The 19,607-nt window shown below is 41.4% G+C and overlaps 2 protein-coding genes, 1 long non-coding RNA gene and 4 other non-coding genes across 12 annotated transcripts; 3 read left to right on the plus strand and 4 right to left on the minus strand.

Annotated features, from left to right (window-relative positions):
* Window positions 1–242: 242 nt before the first annotated feature.
* LOC6609396 (dnaJ homolog subfamily B member 6) lies at window positions 243–18,454 on the minus strand. 6 transcript variants are annotated; one of them, XM_032716045.1, is made up of 8 exons: window positions 18,333–18,454; window positions 17,795–17,838; window positions 2,759–2,937; window positions 2,591–2,700; window positions 2,202–2,456; window positions 1,731–1,937; window positions 1,350–1,662; window positions 243–1,285 (listed from the first exon to the last, which is right to left on the minus strand). In XM_032716045.1, the coding sequence occupies exons 3-8, from the start codon at window positions 2,821–2,823 to the stop codon at window positions 1,201–1,203; spliced, it is 1,035 nt and encodes a 344-aa protein (XP_032571936.1). In that variant the 5' UTR covers window positions 2,824–2,937; window positions 17,795–17,838; window positions 18,333–18,454; the 3' UTR covers window positions 243–1,200. The 6 variants fall into 6 exon arrangements, with proteins under 6 accessions (XP_032571936.1, XP_032571939.1, XP_002034085.1 ...); XM_032716048.1 differs by lacking the exon at window positions 2,202–2,456; XM_002034049.2 differs by lacking the exons at window positions 17,795–17,838; window positions 18,333–18,454 and adding an exon at window positions 7,013–7,180.
* Trnaq-cug lies at window positions 4,466–4,537 on the minus strand. Its single transcript has one exon. It is a non-coding gene; the product is annotated as a tRNA-Gln (tRNA).
* Window positions 11,817–15,444, plus strand: LOC116800540. Its single transcript, XR_004361469.1, has 3 exons — window positions 11,817–12,140; window positions 14,692–14,964; window positions 15,045–15,444. It is a non-coding gene; the product is annotated as an uncharacterized LOC116800540 (long non-coding RNA).
* Trnae-uuc lies at window positions 16,150–16,221 on the minus strand. Its single transcript has one exon. It is a non-coding gene; the product is annotated as a tRNA-Glu (tRNA).
* Trnae-cuc lies at window positions 16,414–16,485 on the plus strand. Its single transcript has one exon. It is a non-coding gene; the product is annotated as a tRNA-Glu (tRNA).
* Window positions 16,736–16,807, plus strand: Trnae-uuc. Its single transcript has one exon. It is a non-coding gene; the product is annotated as a tRNA-Glu (tRNA).
* Window positions 18,455–18,892: 438 nt separating the features above from the next.
* On the minus strand, window positions 18,893–19,580 carry LOC6609401 (lysozyme P). The gene has a single exon (XM_002034050.2). The coding sequence runs from the start codon at window positions 19,433–19,435 to the stop codon at window positions 18,989–18,991; it is 447 nt and encodes a 148-aa protein (XP_002034086.1). The 5' UTR covers window positions 19,436–19,580; the 3' UTR covers window positions 18,893–18,988.
* Window positions 19,581–19,607: the final 27 nt, after the last annotated feature.

Below are 19,607 nucleotides of genomic sequence, written 5' to 3' on the forward strand. Positions count from 1 at the left end.
AGAGATCAAGTTGGCGGGAAAATTTAAAATTTCATGATTTCATTAACTTAAAAGCGAGTTCGATTCAACTTTGAACTGATGAATCAATATAAATGCTCGCATAAGTGATTATAATTGTTTATATAAAAACACCTATATATATTTAATATTATTTTAGAATTATCATCGATCAGCTTGCATCGCAGAAAATCAACGAATTAATTAAATGAAACTATATTTGAAGTAGTAATAAAACACTTGAGTTAATTGTTTCGCTTCTGTTGTATATTTTCATTCTCATGTGTTTTCTTTTATTCTCATTATAAATTTTTAACTTAACAAAGTATTAAATTATTGGCGATTATGTTACGATTAATTTTCTTTTCGCTCTGCAGGTTATGTGAGAATAGTCTTAAGCATTAAAAGAACGACTATACGCTAGCATACAGCATCGAAATTAATAGAGAAATCTAGGTTATGAAATTTTTATAAAAATTAAATGTCATCGTTTAGAATATTCATATTCATATCCCTTACAATGTAAAAGAAATATTAACGCAAAGCCTATTTTAATTCCGCTTCATTGCTTAGATTGCATTTCTCAGCTTTCGATTTCCTAGTAAGTATTGTGGCAACTTAAGAGACTAACGATACATACACGAAGAATACATAATTATCCCCCCCCAAAAGATATACACCCAAGCACACTCGCTCCGAACAGCATTTAAAGTCTGGCCCCTAGAACTTATTGGCTAAATTTTCAGTATGGGTCTTCAATTGATTCTCGTGTCGATGGTGCTGGCTTTATTCCACCGGTCCAATTTTGTAATAGAGCAGCTGTATGCAAAAATGCTTAATAAATTAATTTCGATACTTCGCTATTACGGGGAATTTTGATTTATGATTTAATTTAATGGCCGTTCCAGTTCAATATTTTTGGTGTGGATATCGCTGCTGGTAGTGTTTCTGCTGTTGATTAACTTTTGCTTGGTCCTTCGCTGGCTGATTGATTCATTTATGCTGCTGTTCGGTCCATTAAAAGTAACTAAATTGTAGTGTAGAACAAAGTGGTTAAACGTATCATATTTCGAAGCGGTAACGAATTCCGAGTTCTTCTTGGGCTTGTTAGTTAATATTCATTCGGCTTTACATTTATGACTTTTCCTTTGTTGATTTATGTTGATATTTATATATATATTATGTGTGAATTTAATTAATTAGCTATTGAAGGGAGCCCATCACAGTCTTTGATTTCAGGACATCATTTTCATATGAAAAGACAGTTTCCTTGCCGTTTTCGACGACCCTGAAAATGCAAATGCAGATCGATAAGGAACGATTCTATGATGGCCAAATAGAGGTTATCATACCGTTTGGTCATCAGTTTCTTGCCATCCACAAACACCGTCGAAGTGGAGGTGCGCTTGACACTGGCACCGGGTCCGCTGGAGATGTGGGTGACACCGCTGCTGCCATTGCCGTTGGTCATCGACGAGAACGAGGTGAAGCCGCTGGTGGGCATAAAGAAGTCCATCATTGAGTAGTTAAGCATTGGTGCCCCGAACGGACTGGCCACTTTGTGCTGGTGGTGATGATGATGGTGGCGAGATGATCCACTGCTGCCGCCATTGCGTCGACTGCCACTCGAGCCGCTCGTGCTGACATTCGAATAACCGTTGGCATCTGCAAAACGATAATCACAAAAGTCAGCACTCTCTACACACGTTGCCCCATCCCATCTAATCACTTACCTCGGAATAAGTCGGCGAAGGGCGAGTGGATGCCGAAAAACTCACGGAACACTTCCTCGGGCGGGCGGAATGCAAACTGAAAGCCGCCCATAATATCAAAGTCATCGAAATCGTGTGTGCTGTAGTGGTGGCGGGTATGCGAGCGACTCTGACCACGATCGCCCAGTCCATCTTTGCCATACTCATCGTATATGCGGCGCTTTTTCTCTGTGAAGAAATGGGAGTAAATGGTAAGTTGGAATGCGAAATAAGAGGAAGGTAAATGCAATTAGTAATAAACGCTCGAACTGCGAGGATTAGCATGGAAACAGTGGTGGGAAAGGTTATGAACGCTTATGAATGCTCCCCCATCACTGTACAAAAACAGCGTTTAGTTGCAGATTGAATGGAACGAAAACAAAACGACGTGCGCCAGGATGTCAGTCAGCATAGTAACAAAACAATTGCAACGCTTTAGCCTCTCGCCTTTACCGAACATCTTGTGGAACGGAGTGCCCTCGAAAATGTTGCGGAACGTGAAGGCCTGGTAGCGGTTGCCGGAACGCCGCCCGGCACCAGACCCATACCCCGAGCCCGAATAGTAGTCGTAGTCGTAGTCACGTCCATAGGACGAGGATCCACCGCTGCCGCCGCTGCGGTAGCGGGTATAGGAGCTGCTGTTGCTGCTTCCGCTGTTCGAGGATTTGTGCAGCGTGGCCCGGGCATCGTAGATCCTGCGCTTACGTGCTAAATACACAATAAAGACTTAGCATTGACACCGCCAGGCAGCCTGGATCACAGAACCCGGATCACGTGATCCCCAACCCACATTTCATTGTTTTTAAGGATCGAAGAAATCTGCGCTTGAGCACGGCACTTACCATCGGAGAGAACTTCGTAAGCTTCGGACAGCTCGCGGAAGCGCTTGTTGGCCTCATCCAGGTTGTCGGGATTCTTGTCTGGGTGCCATTTTAGTGCCAGTTTTCGATATCTGCGGGTGGTGAATGTTGTGGTGAAGCACAGCTATAGAACGGATATGGGTTACTTACGCCTTCTTCACTTCACTATCGGTGGCGGATCGCGCCACGTCCAAAACTTTATAGTAGTCAACCATGTTGGCGATGTGTCTTCGAGTTCTTGGTGGTCTCTATTCGCTGTTTATCGTTTCAGCACGAATTGCAATCTAATGCGTTTACTTTTTGGTCGAATCCTGTTCCGGCTTCTGTTTCTGCAAAAGATGAACAAAAACGGGAACAGAATATGATTAGTCAAGGGATTAGAGCCGAAAATGTGGGAATATTTGAGAAATGTCTACCTTTAGAATCGGATTTAGACAGAACTGAATTTGGAATGTTGTTGCTGAAAAAGCAAAGGCGAAATGGAAAACATAAACAAATAGAGGAGCACACTCACAAACACAGACAAACTAGATTTCGTGTAAAGCAAAGTCAAAGACAGCTTGGTTCGCATGGGCCGCCGACACTTTTCAATTTTTTCGAGTTCAATGTCGTTCGAAAACCCCATTATGCCATCGCCCACACACGCAAACTGTGAACAAGATAAACCGAAAAAGTACACGGCGATAAAAAAAGATTAAAAAGCGAAGATTACCCAATATATATTGGAATATTGCAATTATTTACATTTATTAGAAGGTAAAGTTATACCAACAATCTAAGTAAAATGGAACCTTTCGTATATGCCATAATATAGTGTTAGAAGTGCCAATTTCTCTCCGTGTAGACAGAGCGAGAGGGGTATATATATGGCGCATGTGTAGGGCGCTCAGTTAGCCGTCCATCAACTTTTGGGGCAAAGTTGCTCAAGCGTTTTGCGCCCCTCTTGGATCTCGGATCTCGAACCTCAGTTACCCCCCATCCCCCCTAATTCCCGTGCAAAATAGTCGCTAATTTTATTTAATTTGTATTGTTGCTGCCGCCCGTTGTCATGCAGCCCCCTTGACACAATTTGGCTTGATTTCATGCGCGAGTGTTTTTCATCAAACACATTACAGCGGCCAATTGCCTTTATTTTACGTTTTTTTTTTGCTGTTGTTGCAAGAGGAAAGTGCTTGGGATAAATTAGCCCTGCGGCCAAGTGACATGACAATTTGCATTTACACAATCTCAAACCGAACTGAACTGAACCGAACTTCAAAACTTGAAAACTTGTTGTTCGACTGACCAACATCGATGGGCTGTGTTTATGTTGCTCTTGATGTGGGCTGAAAATATCGAGATTTGGTTCTTATGGGCGGTTCACCCAAGTTGATCGTGTTCTCAGATTTTTCTCACATTTTTTCAGAGATCTAATTTATGGTTTTCGATGGGTTGCGTGTACGTGGCGTCATATAAATTTGTCTATTAACACGAAAATACAAGTGTTGGAGCAAAATGGATTAAAGATATATACTTTACGTATTTAAATATACACTAGTGCAAATTATTTAAAGAGCGCAGCGGTCGAATAGCTACAATGCATCTAAAAACTGAATAGCTTAACATTTAAGTATTTAATTTGTTAAAATAGTAGCAATTAAAACTATTTATCTGTGACACATTAACTGCAATTAAGCTTTGTATAAATTGCGAAAAGGCATTCAATAGTTTCTGTGCACTTTTAACCGTCAAAACCACTAATCTATTAATAACAGGATTAAAAGTTCATGAACTAAAGTAAATTCCCAGGATAATTTAAATTTTAAACATCCTTTGATGACCTGTGATAAAATAAGGACACCGAAAGAGGTCAGGCTCAGGTTCCACCGAGATTTGAACTCGGATCGCTGGATTCAGAGTCCAGAGTGCTAACCATTACACCATGGAACCACCGTATTGGTCCTGGGCCATTTTCCTTTTTCTGCGCGGGAAATTTGCACTGCGCATGCTGCAAACTGGTGCGAAAGGGATGGCTAGCGCTGTAAGGACTTTCTGTTAACCGTTACACAGACAATTGAACTTCCGTTGCGCGCAATTTCCCATGCAAGTTCGAATCGAAACATTTGACACTTTCCGTTTCACTTGCTGCATTTCCTATTCTACAAATAGGTGTGTATATCTTATGATTCTTTGGGATTAGTCTTCTTACATGTGGCAATAGGTTTAAGAACACCCCCGATTATAAATACAAATCGAAAATGAATTTTGCGGGAAAAGAACAAAATAATATATATATACATTTGAATGAATTCCCCCTTTATTTATACAAACATGTACGAACATTGAGCTATCTATATAGCGTATATAGGGAAATAGAGATATTGCCGGCTTGTGTGAGTGTGTGCGCGTAGTTTGTACGCTTTGCGGCTATAGCTATAGAGTATATACCTGTTGACATATTCGGCAAATTCTAGGTCGTAGGTGTAGGAACTCGTAGCATTGTCTAAAAGCAGCAAATGACGACGACGACGCCGCGACTGCCGCTGACGTTTCTGATGGCTGGCTAGCTAGCTGGCTGACTGGCTGGTTGGTTGGCCAGCCATCCGCATGACACACACGTCAGCGGAGGAGTCGAGATAGGAGGAGCCCGGTCACCAGGTGAGCAGGATGGACGGGCTGCCCAGGGGCAGGTAATGGGTAATGAGGCAGCAGAAGACCGGCTCGCTCTGGCTTGGATTTCACTGGCTCAAGTCGGATTGGAAGCAGTGGCTAGCTGCGAGACCATATCTCGTGGCAGTCAGTCAGAAATCAGAATTCAGCACTCAGCACCTTGCCATCGGTTTGTGGGCGTCTGTGGCATTTAAGGCATTCAGCTGATCTTTCAGTTGGCTAGTGATCCGAAGATCGCTTTTTCCTCTAAGCAGACAAATGCCTTAGCTGAAGCATATGGTTTTATAGACTTAACTTTCAGATTTTTAAAACCCCATAAAGAGTAAAAGAAGCGTCTTAAAAAAAAGGGTAAAAATCAGATTGCACGACAAAGCAATTGCCTAATTTTAATGGCTTGCTTAACGACTACATTAAACCCCAAAAAAACAGCGTTAGTCTGGCATGAAATGTTCGATTTTAGGAGGATATGATGTTAATTTGACATTATAACATTTCGATTTACATACAAAAAAAGAAGATGTAACAATTTTACGAGACTTCCAGACACAAATGAGGAAATTAACGCAGCTACATACGAATACGTTAATCGTAACTGGTTTTTAAATATCAAACCCATTTCATCGAGGGAATGATTCACAGTCTGAGACATTCCGTTTCAGATTGTTCTTTACAGAACGAAGTCATAAGTGCAAGGTCACGCCAGTGATAAATAAGAAAATCACTGCTTAAATATTGCTCAATACGAAGTCAGTTTAGAGAAATGTATTAAGCTGATTCACTCATTATTCTGCGTGTTAAATATAATTACTGCAAATATTGGTATTAGCTAGCCCTGAGCTCCTTTAATTTAGATTGTAATTTCCTTTGCCAAGAAGACGAAAGATAAGAATTCTAAGTGACGAATATATTGTTAAGAGAGTAAACATTTAGCAGTTTCAATCGCATTTCATTTAAACATTTTAAAGAGTGCTCAGTGCAGCTTTATGTGCGTACTGAGTGGTTATTTTCGGTGTATCTATACCCCACAATATTTACCACCCAGTGTTTATTCATTTATTTAGTCGTATCGCATTCAAGCAGCTTTAATCACAAACTCAGGGGACTCCACACATTCAACAAGTGTGTTTGCCAGAGAGCAAAAACAACACACACATGGAGCTGCTGCCTACATGGCGCAGTTTGAAACCTGAAGTGACTCCAAAAATTATGTATGCGTTTAGTCTGCGGTCTGCAGAAAGCCGAATGTTTGTTGTTTTCGCAGCTTGGATATTGTTGTTTATGCAAATTACATCACCATCGAATTGCAGCCAAGATTTTCCACACACACACTATTCACTTATTGGATACGATTTGTTGACGCTGCGATTAAACTTGAATTGTGTCACACCGCATCGATGATAAGCAAACAAGAAGGCGGGGAAACAGCGATAAAGTTGGATAAAGGTGGGAAGAAGCGGCAAGAGGAAGCATCAACAGTTGCTTGCGTGTTGTCTGCCTCGCTCTCTTTTTATTTTCTTTTCTTTTCTATTAGTTTTTTTTTTTTGAAATGGTAAATGGTTTCGGTGCTAATTTTGCCATAACCTACATACACACTTGTACTTCTGCTGCAATCGCACACAATCACACACACACACACAGTGGCACAATCAAGCGTGCGATAAGAAAACGCTGCGCATTTATATTTTAATTGAGCTCGATGGAAAGTCACGCAATGAGCGATGCACTCGTACTTTTTATAAATGCATTTATATTTACATCGCTCGCTTTTTCGATGTTGTTGTTGTTGTCGTTAACCAGCAAAGGCCAATCTCGTTTTTAACTTAATGCTACGTTTATACGCGGACTCGAAGCTGCACATTATAAAACAAAAACACGGAAAACGCAGCGAGCCAAGAAATGTTAAAATGAACGAAAAAAACTTTTGCAGCCGTACGCGGCAATGAATCGTTGAGAATTGAATGCAAAGCACAAGAAACGAAGCAACTCGGTGATCAAAAGAGAGAGAGAGCGAGAAACCAGCTGACGGCATTGCCATGCATCATTTTCTGTGTTGTGGTGGGGGAACAACCGCAGAGAGAAAAAGGAGAGTGATTTTTGCGGAGAGATTCTCAGTTTTTGCAACTAATCGAGACTCATTGTTATTGTTGTGTCTCACCGGAAGTTGTTACGCCGATTCCTGAAGCGCTATCTCGCCGCTATCATTTATCTTTCGGGTACTTTCGTTATCAGCGAGTGCCGTATATTAGAGGCCGATTGTACCAACGGTTTGAGTCCCCTTTTTGACCAACGTGATTCATCTTCCAGTTTCCGCCGAAATCGTTTCTCCTTCACCTAGACTTATACTCATTCCCGCTTTGATTCCAAATCCAAATAGCGAGCCATGTTAATTTGAATAAAGATGAGTTTTATGGCCAAAGTTTATAACGCTCAAGACGACGGAGCGAAGCCAAAAATGTAACGACAAATTTAAATATTTAATTTTAGAACTCTCACCACGAGTCGTTTAGGCCGTTCAACAGTGGTCGAAATCAATGTTTCAAAGCTAACAAAATATTATACAAACACAGTATAAACTTTTTAAATGAGTTGATTTCAACAGAGAAAATCATGTAACAGAAATGAGCGGTTTAGCACATTTTCCAGAGGCACAGCTCTCACAATTTCAGCCCACTGTGCGGACACAACAGCAGGTGGTGGATGAGAACCGAGGGAGGTGCGCAAATTGTTTTGCGAAAAATGTTGAAAAGTTTATAAATTGCAACTTTTATATAGCACCACACAAAACACAACACATTTTCGATGTGTGGGAATATATTTTTAGTTGGGTGGAAAGAGCGAATTGGTCATAAGTATTGCGGAAGGAAAATATTAATGCAGAGCAGCGAAAAAGCCAAAACATTGACGTGCAAAGAAATCGCAAGCAAACTGGGCGAAATTGGAACAGCGGATAAACGGTCAGTAATTATTAGGGGAAAATAACACAAATTAGGCAGGCAGGCAGGGAAAACAATTGGAAAGCAGGCGAAACAGCGAGTCAAACAAAAGGAAAGCCAAGGTGGAAACTCGCCAAATTGCACAATTCAAGGAAAAAGAGCGAAAAGCAGCATCCACAATGCAATGCCAGCAGCCATGTGAAGCAATCGACAAAAGACCTGAGAAAAGCCACACACCCAAGACATAGAAATAGACACGTGGGCGTGGGAATCCATCTATATATAGATAGATAGATAGATATAGGTATATAGGTTCCATGCCCGCAGCTCCCCCACCACACGAAACAAACATGAAAAAGTGTTGTAAGTGTTACAAGCAAAGCAACAAACATTCGAATGCCCAATGCTGATTCATCCGCAGCTGGCGGTTTCCCGCTGGCCAAATGATTTTTAATAGACTTGGAACTGTTGTAATATCATCAGATCTATTGGATCTACAGCCCAAGGGGGGCTTGCCCTCTAGTCTTGAGCAGTCGGGGGGCGGGGTACAGTGCACCATATCTAATCAAATGCCCCTTTCCAACACCCTTCCTTTGTTTGTTCGCCCCGCATAAATAAAAAATCATTTCAATGTAAATTTCGAAAAGATCTGTGTAATTTTTGTGGCCGCTGTTAGATTGCTGCGGTTCCAAACCGAAAAAGAAGGCGTTACGGATATGTTCTATGGGCGTGGTTATGTGGTCATGTTTGTTTTATGTCCGTAGAGAGCATTTCGTTTGCTCATTTGGGAAAAACACTTGTGACGCGACCGACATAAAAAAGGGGATAAACATTAAATGTACAACGAACTTATTAGTAACTATACTGCTGCGCTGCATATTCATAGGACTCGTTTCCGAGAAATACCCTGTTTTCATAGAGCACAATAGATACATAGATACGTATATAGCAGACTCTCAACGAAAAGATACTCGGAAGAATATGTAAATATTTTGCAGACAAGCATCCACTTTGTTTATATGTGCTCAGATAAATATTTGCCGACAGTCAAGAAGCTGAGGCGCACTGTGATCTAATATAATCAAGCCTTAATGTGCAAATTCAACTCACCGCACTTGTGCGGGTGTAAAAAACGGTCGTGTCCGAGTCATGCAGTCATAAAACACCAAAAACTAAATAAGGCAAGTCAAGTTTAATTCCAAAACCACCCCCCAACCCCTCCCCCGATGTTCGGTCACATAAAAACTACCCACCATCGATCGAGAAATAAACCTGTAGTCCGATCAAACAGACAGCTGGTGGTGATGATCTCAATGTGCCCGACGACGACGTCTGATTTGTGGAATCATCGCAGCAACTAAGAAGATCTTAAACGCCCGACTTCTCTGTTCGCGGGTTCAACGCTTCCTAAGGCGATATGTACATATATATGTACAATACCCATAAATCTAAGCCACAATTGATAGCCATCTCCTTCGGCCATCCCGAGCTACTGTGCAGCGCGTGAACCAAAAGAAATTGGACTAGATTACAGTTTTCTCCCATCAATTATAGTTCAAAACTTAATGATTAAACATAGCAACAAAGAAAAATACCTATAATCATGTTAGAACTTTCCAAATATTATTAACAAAACTACTATATGTTTTATGGTTATTTAGGCACCATTAACTCTTGTGATTTTCTTCTGTGTACTTGGACACTGCACATGGTGCATCTAGATCAAATCCGCTGGACGACAATGGACTTCCACTGGATGCCACAGCGAGAAGTCAAGCCTGGCTGCCTGCTTTTGTTTTTTTTTTTTTTGTGGAGCGTTTGTTGCATTGACAATAAAGTTATTAAAGCGCAAAACCGCAGCCAACCACCACCTGAGGTTATTTTTCTTTTTCAGCAACGGAAACATGTGATTAGCTTGCACTAGGCACTGGGTGAAATAAAAAACGTACTCCGCTCGTCAAAATAGACGTCTTACCAGTTCACTCCATAAATCCACCTGATACTAAACCAACTTTTTATTAGCGAAAGTAGAAATTCACTTGGAATCCCCCATCAACACAATTCAGCGCCGAAATTGAAGGGCAGCATGATGGATCGCCTTAATTGGCGAGTTGTTTCGACTTGAGTTGCCCAATTTGTAGCAAGTAGCTCAATGGATTTAGTTAACGTGCAGATTGCCAACATTTTTCCAATTAGCCGGGCAAAAAGTGTTGGCCCAAGAAGATGGGTTTAGTTAATCCAATGTGTGTGTATAGCCACAGGTGTTCAATGTTCTGCTGACTTAAGAGCCGCCAGTCACGTAAAGAGATTTCAACGTCTGGAGTTCGCCGGATGACATTACTTATAGGAGTTAATTGCCAATTTTGGTTTAAGATCATCTTAACATAATTTGTGAGCTTAATAAAATGTTTGATTTAAGCACTTGAAATTCTATATTTCTCATTAACTAAAGCTTCAGATGAGTTTCTTTAATTGAAAGAGTTCTTATCCAAAGAAGCTCATTCATCAGAACTCTTGTTTTATGGCTTCAACTTAAGTGAATACTAGCTCTTTAATTAAATCTTATACAATATCTCATACATTAAACGTAAATTTGTGCCTTTCGATGACGACTTTAAAACAATTTCAAAGTTTTCCATTAGCACATCAGCAACTCCTACAGTTTCCTCTTCTCTTTATTACTTCATCAAAACTTTGGAAGCACTTCTGGGCACCCCTTTCACCCATTTGAATTTTGAATTTCCAAGCACTTGGGGTACAACAAACTTTGGGGTCAACTGGCGGTGGCGATGACTCTGCGAGTTGCTTGCTCAGCTGGAATGAAAAATTCGAGGCAGACGCCGCGTCTTCGTAGGCAGTTTTTATTTTTCGTCTTCGCGGACTTGGTCAGTTGGAAATGGTCACAGGCGTCCCAGTTTGAGACCCTGCCCCAATGATCTCTGCCGCTCACGCTGAACGAAGTCTTTTTATAGTTACGACTGCGTTTTGTGTGGGTTTATTTGCTTTAGTAATTATTATAAATAGTTGGGAATTAAAGCCATCCAGCGAAATGAAAGCGGAGTGATGGCGCCCGCAGTGAAACGACTTGCAAGTGGCCAAACGAGACCAATTTCCAAAGCAATTTAGTTTAATTGAATGCAATAATCATAAAAAGTAAGGAGAGCGTCAAGTCAAGATAGTAAATTTGTAATTGAGAAGTAATTGCTTGTCGCACTGAAAGGTAATTTTATTTAATCCACAATGTTGATAGGCGTCCATACTGCCACTTTAAGTGGAATCTGCAACGTTAAGTGATGGTGCAAAATGCTTTTTAGCCACATTGAGTTTTTTTCTTACTTTTGTGCTGGCCAATTTGCAATGAAGAAGCACGGCTAGCACACCGCGACATTGAACGTGAGTCAGGGGTAAAAGCATCTCAGAAATGACACGCAAATCGGAGCGAAAAAGTTGAGTTGGCAAATTAAAAAAAAAACAATGCGAAGAAGCGGCCAACAGAACAATGCGAAATCATATAAATTATTATAATATCTCCTGCCAGCTGCTTATTGCCTCGAAGCCCGTTTCAAACAAAAGATACCCGACTGACGCATCATCGCTTGCCTCTAATTAATGGAAATAGATACAGCTAGAGATAGAGCTACAGATATGTAGATACATTGAGCAATGGAAACTCTCAGTCTTGGTCAAATTGCCGCGCCTCATTGAAAACCTTCGGTCTTCGTCTTGGCTTCACTCGGAAATCGAATCGAAACGAATCCAATTCATGTATCAGTACACATATGTATCCATTGGATGCGTAACACGCGCCAGCATTTAACTCTCCATAAATACGAAGTACAGCGATATCGTGCTAAGGTTAAATTTAGTGGATAGCTGCAAATGAATTCGATCGCAAAGCAAGGCTGCTAATGAGCCAAGTCCACTGGAAATACGATTGCCGTAATCATCAGGTTGCAATGCCAAATTCTTTCGAATTTCAAGGGAAGAATCGAGCTCTATACACAAATGAGCGGAGCTTTAAAAAGAGCTACATAAGCACAAAGTCTTTTAATGACATCATTTTCAGTTGTTAAGAAGCAGTTGGTACCAAAAACTAGAAGCTGCTTATTGCGAATCTCCAGGAACCTATGCCAATATTATTGTTAACTTTTTAACGTGTTTAGCTAATGGTTTGAAGTACTTGAAACTACATTATAATTGAAAAGCTCCACTCCCAAAATCTCTAATATTATTCTCGCACGTGTAAAGATCTTAAGATATCTTCTTTCATCTTTAAATTTGATCGATCTAGTTCCTCACTCCCGCTGCTTTTATAAAGGCCTAACGAGCTGTACCACCATCGGCACTTAACACAATTAATAAATTAAATTTTGTGCGTTCCGCGACACGTGTAAGCGATAACACACTAATCATTCGATAGGCCCTAGGCTTTCCCACACAATCCCCGTAGAGAAAGCATTGCTAGCTCGGTAACATGAAGATGGACACGGGATATGATTATGCTGATAGCTGTATCTGGCCGCGAGACCATGTCTGCGGCTTAGTGGATGCAATCTCTCAAAAAACTCTTGAGCGGACAACAAGTGCCGCTCATTAGGCGGACAGCAAACAAGGCGAACCGGTTAATTTAAATAGCCGGGGAGACGAAGACGAGACTGAAACTGAAGCTAAGCAGACTCAATGATTGATTTACCACATACAGTTAGTAAGCTAAACGAACTGAAGTTTACAAGAGACGATTTCCACTGACCAACCACCACTAGGTGGATCCGATCCACAGTTTCAATGACGCTGACAGGCAACAATTTTTATGTGCGCATCAAGTGCATCCGGACATTCATTCATTTATCTTCATGGGCTCGATGAAAAGAAGCCACAACGACTTGAACAAAATCGCCTCAATGGCCAAATACCCGTTTTGGTAATTAATGAAAACTCATCAGCCGCAAAATGCGCAGCCAAGTAAATGGAGCGGCTTGAATTGCTGTTGGATTAGCTAAAAGCTAATAATAATCGACGGCACCACGTCGAATTAAGCCCAATAAGGTAATGCATTATTTGCGATATGGTGGAATCGACTTGAATGCCTGCTTTTCACTTAAGAAAAGCCTACGCGCTTCAGTCGAGTTTCAAAGAGGCTGGAAATTTCTCATTGTTTAAAATTCATTTCCTTTCTGGCTTATTGTCTAATTTCCAGTCGATCTCATTTATGTACAATAATTGCTTAAAGGTGTGTGCGTTTTGATAGATTTTTGATTAAGAGAAAGCGGCTTGTTATAACAAACTTGAAGTACTTTGTTAACTTAGTTGTTATTTAAATAAATTTTACTCTGCTCAATTGGTTAAGCCCATATTTTTCTAGACTAGATCTCAGTAACAAATCGACTGCTTTATTTCATCCGTTCCCATTTTCACCGTGCTCCAGTCAATTTCATGTGCCATGGGCGCAGTTTGTTTAATTAACCAGCCTGCAATTTTCACAATACCTTTTGGCTCTTTTCATTCCGCCAGTTTGCGTTGCCGTTGCTGTCGAGTGTGTCTTCTCAAGCGTGTGACCGGAGGTGAAATTTTTATTTCTGATTTTTGGCATTAGACCCGCGAACCACTGCCGCAAAATGCCTAAAAAGTGCCGGCCTGGCTAGCTGGCTAGCTGACCAGCTTGCCATGGCGATAAATGTGCGCAGATACGTTACAGACCGCGTCGCGTCGTCTGGCCGCTTTAAATGGACACAACTGGGAGTGGGTCACAGCTGCAGCTGTGGATCTGTAGTGGAGCCTGCGGCTCACCGAGGCAAACGAAGCGATTATAGGGACCCAGACTTGGGACTAAGCCTTCCCCGAAACCAGTTCGTCTTCCCAGACGATTCTTTCTTTCCTTCGAAGCGTAAATATTTCAATTTATTTATTGGTCATGCGTCTTCGGCATCGTATCGTTTTTCGAACACTTTCTTTATATTCGTTGCCCGAACTTCAGGAAGATATAGCAACATGTGTCGTGTTGTGACCAGAAATCGCCAGTATATTGGCCTCGGTCTTGGACTTGGACTCACAAGCACGCAAAGCCGTGCCAAAATGTGTGTCAATGGCCTTTGGGGGGGCCCTTCTTTCATTTTTATTTGGGGCGGGGATACAAAGACTGGGGCGGGGATACAAAGACTGGGGCGTGTCCCAAGCGGATTTTCACTAAAATGAAAATTAAGAGTGAAAACGTTTTGAGTTTCTGTCTTTTTTCCCCAACCCTGCGATTTTTTTTGCAGCACACAAAGCAAAAGAGGTGTGTTCGTCGATTCCAACTGCAGACCATGCATGGATGACCCCGCGTATTAGTGTCCCATCCTATGGCCTCCTGATTGTCATGCTAAATGGGTGAAGTGAAACTACGACTGCGATTTCGGACTGTCGAGAGCATTGACCATCTGCCCAAAAGAGCATTGCCTGTTTTCAGCTTTTTCTTCTCCTACTGTCAACTGTTAAACGAAATTTACACGTTTTTCTTTCCAGCTGCAACTCACGAAATAGTCGAGACTTGAACAAAGAAATGGGGAGTGCGTGAGGCTCCTTTAGCTGATTGATTGTTTGCCAAAGTTTGCATGTTAATTGCCTTTATGGTGGCGATAGACGACAAAGCACACTTAAAAGTCTAAAACCCCATTACTGAGTTCATTGGAATTTTCTTTTTTATCAGTCGTGTCGCCGTCTCATTTTCTACAAATTAACATTACTAGCTTGTGACTCTCAGCCTGGCGAAGACAATGGAACTAAAGCAAATATAATGTAAGGGATTAAAAACAAAGTGGATAAGATATTAATACAATCTTTATACTAAACTGCTTTCATTGAAAATTCTTTTTCAGAGTGTTAAGCAATCAAATCCTCTGGAAGCGGAACAAAAACGATCGAGGCTGACCCAACAATTCAATTAAGTTGGCTCCTCCTGCACATCTGAACGATCGAGCCCGAGCGGAGACGACTTGGTTCCTACCTGCTAGTCCGGCTGGCTGATGCGGATTGAAAACAAAACAAACAGAGCTTAGACAACTCACAACAATGCGGTCGTTGGACGCGCAGGCGCGCAGCGGGGGCGCTTAATATGCAGCCAGCGTAGCTGGCAAGTCGAAGATGTATACCCATATACCCATGCCATATAGCCAGCAGCAGCTGGCGTCTTTCGTTCTTGCTGTCGCTCAACTGATCAACTGGTTTAACAATAAAAACAAAGCTCAGGCGGCGTTGGCGTTGCTTGAACGTTCAACAGAAACGAAAAAGTTACCGTCTTTTTGTTGCTTCTCTCATGCGCTGCCATCGATTGTCGGGGCTTGGCTTTCTTTGAGGGAAAAAATATACAAACTCACTTAGAAACTATAAAAAATGGTAATTTGTACGCTTTGCCTTTTTCTCCGCTTCTTGCTCAATCGTATGTCTCACACGCGCTTCTAATGTCTGGATACGATACATAAGCTCGTTCAAGATGATGGCATATAAAAAGCTACACGAGTTTTTCAATTGACTTGGAAAGTGGCAAGCGACTGCCAGCATGCCTCAAAGGGGGGCGAGCCCCAGCGAAAAGTGGGCGTGATGGGCAACAACAATGGCTCACTGTTTTTTGGCTCTCGGCTTTGCCACACTTTTGATGAATTAGCCGTTTTTTCCATCGAGTGTCGGGGTTTGGAAAATTGAGTTGCAGCTGCAGCTTTTGATGGAAATGGTTGGCAGGGAGCGAGAGGAAGTTCGTTGAGCCGGATCATACCCAGCTGAGACTCATTAAAACACCACTTGAACCACGATTCGTGTTATACCGCCTCTAAGTGCAGGTCAATAAGTGGAGTTGTTGTCTGATTTTCAAGTCCAAGCCAGTTGATGCCTTTGTGTGATGCTATTGGAGGAAAGTGGCTGGAGGAGCTTGATCGATGGGGATTATCAAACGGGGTAATTGATTTATTTAAATAAAAAAAAAATTACTTCCCATACCGGGAATCGAACCCGGGCCTTCTGGGTGAAAGCCAGATATCCTAGCCACTAGACCATATGGGATATGTTTTATATTCTTCCTAGTTATGTAATGGTTCTTGTATATTTTCCTTGTTAAAATTGGTACGTGTACTTTATAAGGAATTTTATGCCTTGTTAATTTTTGAATTTATAAATAGAAAATATACTCTGGTGACTTTACAACATGTCCTAAGAGGCAGACTAAGGACAGACTTTAGCCACCGTTCACACAAGTCCCATATTGTCTAGTGGTTAGGATATCCGGCTCTCACCCGGAAGGCCCGGGTTCGATTCCCGGTATGGGAAACTTTTTTGCCTAATTTTGCTTTTTTTTTGTTTGTTACCATCATAGGGTTAATAATTTAAGGCTTTGTTAAAGGGGTTGGTATACTTATTGACTGATCATTACATATGTATTCATTCCATATCTCAATTTTGTCGTTTTTTTTTTATAGTTTTCCTGGGTTAAGCAAAATAATGGAACAAATAAACGCAAGCATTCAATTCATACAAATGTTGGCGAACAAAACGAGTCTTTGCTACGACACAGACAGCCTCCCATATGGTCTAGTGGCTAGGATATCTGGCTTTCACCCAGAAGGCCCGGGTTCGATTCCCGGTATGGGAAGAGTACTTTTTTTTTATATTTGTTTACTGCTTCAAATTGGCGTTCAGCCCGGGAAAATAATTGAATTATTTTGAGCAGTCTATTGCAATCGGTAATTCTGTATTTATGTTTGTTTTTGCTTTTCTAGTGTGTTTTATTTTTTTGCAATTGCCTAGCGCCACCAATTGATGCCAATCGGACACGCTACGAAATAATTCGAGACTTTTTTATTGCCGTTGCTTTTCGTTGCCCCAAGTTGTCAATTGTTGATGTTTGTGCTTATGTAGAAAGAAATAAAAGAAAAGAAAAAGGAGGGAAAAACGGTTTTGTTAACGACGGGCAAAAGCTCAAAGAGCCAGAGTACTTAACTTTTGTTAAACCGAAAATTAGGCATGCCCAGAATTGCAACATGTACTGGAAGCAACAGCAACAACGACAATAGCCTGCCGCAAAACGTGTGGCAAGCGAAAAGCAGCAACAATAAAACGGGCACAATGCCTTGACTGAGTTTTGAACGTTTTTTCAGTTTCTTTTTTTTTATAGTAGATACGGAAAATTGCTTTTTCATTGTTGCAGTAACCAATTTTTTGGCTGTTATCGTTGTTATTTACAAGCTGACTTGGCAAACGGAAAATCAATTTTTAATTGCAACAAATTTGAGAGAGCTCCGGGACAGGCAAATTGCGAGTTGGCCAAAAAAGACAAACTAAAGTAAGCGTTAACGAAAAACAATTGGCATTTTGAGTCAGAAACGGGTTTAACGGTATCGCAGAGGCAGCTGCATTATCTTTTGAGGAAGCACGCCGCCACATGTCAAAGGGGGACAGCAACAATATGTCAAAATCTCGATGAGCGGAGCACTGAACCGTTGTAATTAGCATACGGCCGCGTGCGTGCGTGCAACAGAGAGCACAATAGAGGCACTTTCGATTATTGAACTTGTTAAATTCCGCATTTCTCTGTTTGCGTTCGGTGCTTAGATTGTTTATTATTTGGTATTGCGCTTACCCTTTTGCGTTGGTTGTTTAGCTGGAAATGATCTCCTTCATTTGCTGCGAACAAGCGAACAATTAATTTCATTAGAAGTATCCAACAAATGCGAATCCAACACGAGATATAGTAAAGTGTGAGCAAATAAGATAAGCAACACCGCGTGGGGAAAGAGAGAGAGGAGCTGTCGGTGAGAGCGAGAACGACGCGAGTTGTTGGCGGAAACTCCTGTCGCAGCAACAACAACTACAGAACGGCGACAATTACGGCGCTTTATTGATTTTTTACAAAACAACTATTCGGATACGAATCGTGCCGTTTGCATTTGAAACTCGACTTCCAGCGTATTTCGAGATTATTTAATGCACAACAAAACGGAGCACAAAAGAATTTCGCACACCAGCACAAGTTTTAAGCACTCACGCACAGACACACATACGATGCGACTTCAATGTCAACTTCACTTTTTTGTATTTCTATTTATTGCTTCGGCTATTTTTGTTTTCTTTAGCAGTATTTAGTACTTGGAATTTAGTATTTAACTGCACTTTATTACCCGTCAATCTGCACACATCCGCGCGCTCGTTGGTTGAGAACCAAAAAATTCAACCGCTACTTTGCTTTTGGCCAAGCGCGCTTTTCCCACAGCTGTTTCCCCTAAGCGATAAAGCGCAGCGACAACTACCAGTCGCCTGCCTATCGATTTGACCCAGGTAGGGGAGCAACTAGCTCTGCCAATCGAACTGGTTCCGAGCTGAAATTCAAAAATTTTATCGATAAGATAACGTTTAGCTACACCCCTTTGGATATGTTTTCTACATGTCGACTTACATTTAATTTTAAAAACTTGGCAGTTAGTTTTGAATACAAATTAAAGGTACCTTTTTAATAAGAAAATTGGCTGGTTTCTTCTGTTTTTGTTTAACAAGTGATATATCGCACCACATTTGCACGCTCTTTTAATGCTCTTAAATATATCGCTCTTTAATATTATAATATTTTATTCTGTATTTAGGTTCTTAAGCTTCGTTTTAAAAAATATTGCTCGTCTATTTCCTTGAATGCTGTATTAGCTTTTAAAATATTTAATATATATAAACTTATAAAGAACATGAGTATTTTTTTAAATCCCTTTATTGGATCAACTTAAAAGCTTAGTAAATAAATGTGTTTAACCATGGTTAACCAAATTAATATCCTAATTACCGATGCTCAACCCGAATTTCTGTGGCGCCGCCGGAAGCAGTTATTCACATTGGGCTTAACACCCTGACATCTATTGTTCCAAGCCACCCAGGCGGAGAATCCTTGCTGTTTCCTTATGTACTTCGCACAGGCAATGGAATACCGGATATCGTCGCTCAACAGCAGGCGGCAGGGCAAGCGACAGAGATCGTTGGAGGGACGCCCATCCGCCGGCTTGCACCAGTAGCGATCGTTGATCTGGAAGAGACCCCAGTCTACGGATCCATCCACGTTCGAAGGATTGATGGCTTTCGTGTTGAAGGAGCTCTCGCCCTCCACGAGGCACAGCCAGTCGGGCAGCTCGTTGTAGGCCATTCCATAGCGATAGAGCTGCCGGGCCAAACTGCATCTGCCCACCTGGCGGCCAGTGGCCAGTGATAGCGATAATAGCACCAGCAGCCAAATGGGCCACATCTTCTAGAAACAATGCAGGCTTATAATGGTAACTCGAAGCTTATATAGCCATCGAGTTTGCTGTGAGATTCGGAACTCGACTTGGACCAATCTAATTTTTACAAGCACTCATTTGGACAGCTCTGAAGTGTGGCCCACACTCGAGCATAAATAATGAACACTAGGCGACAAA

Source organism: Drosophila sechellia, chromosome 2R (assembly GCF_004382195.2).
Source record: "Drosophila sechellia strain sech25 chromosome 2R, ASM438219v1, whole genome shotgun sequence".
Lineage (NCBI taxonomy): Eukaryota > Metazoa > Arthropoda > Insecta > Diptera > Drosophilidae > Drosophila > Drosophila sechellia.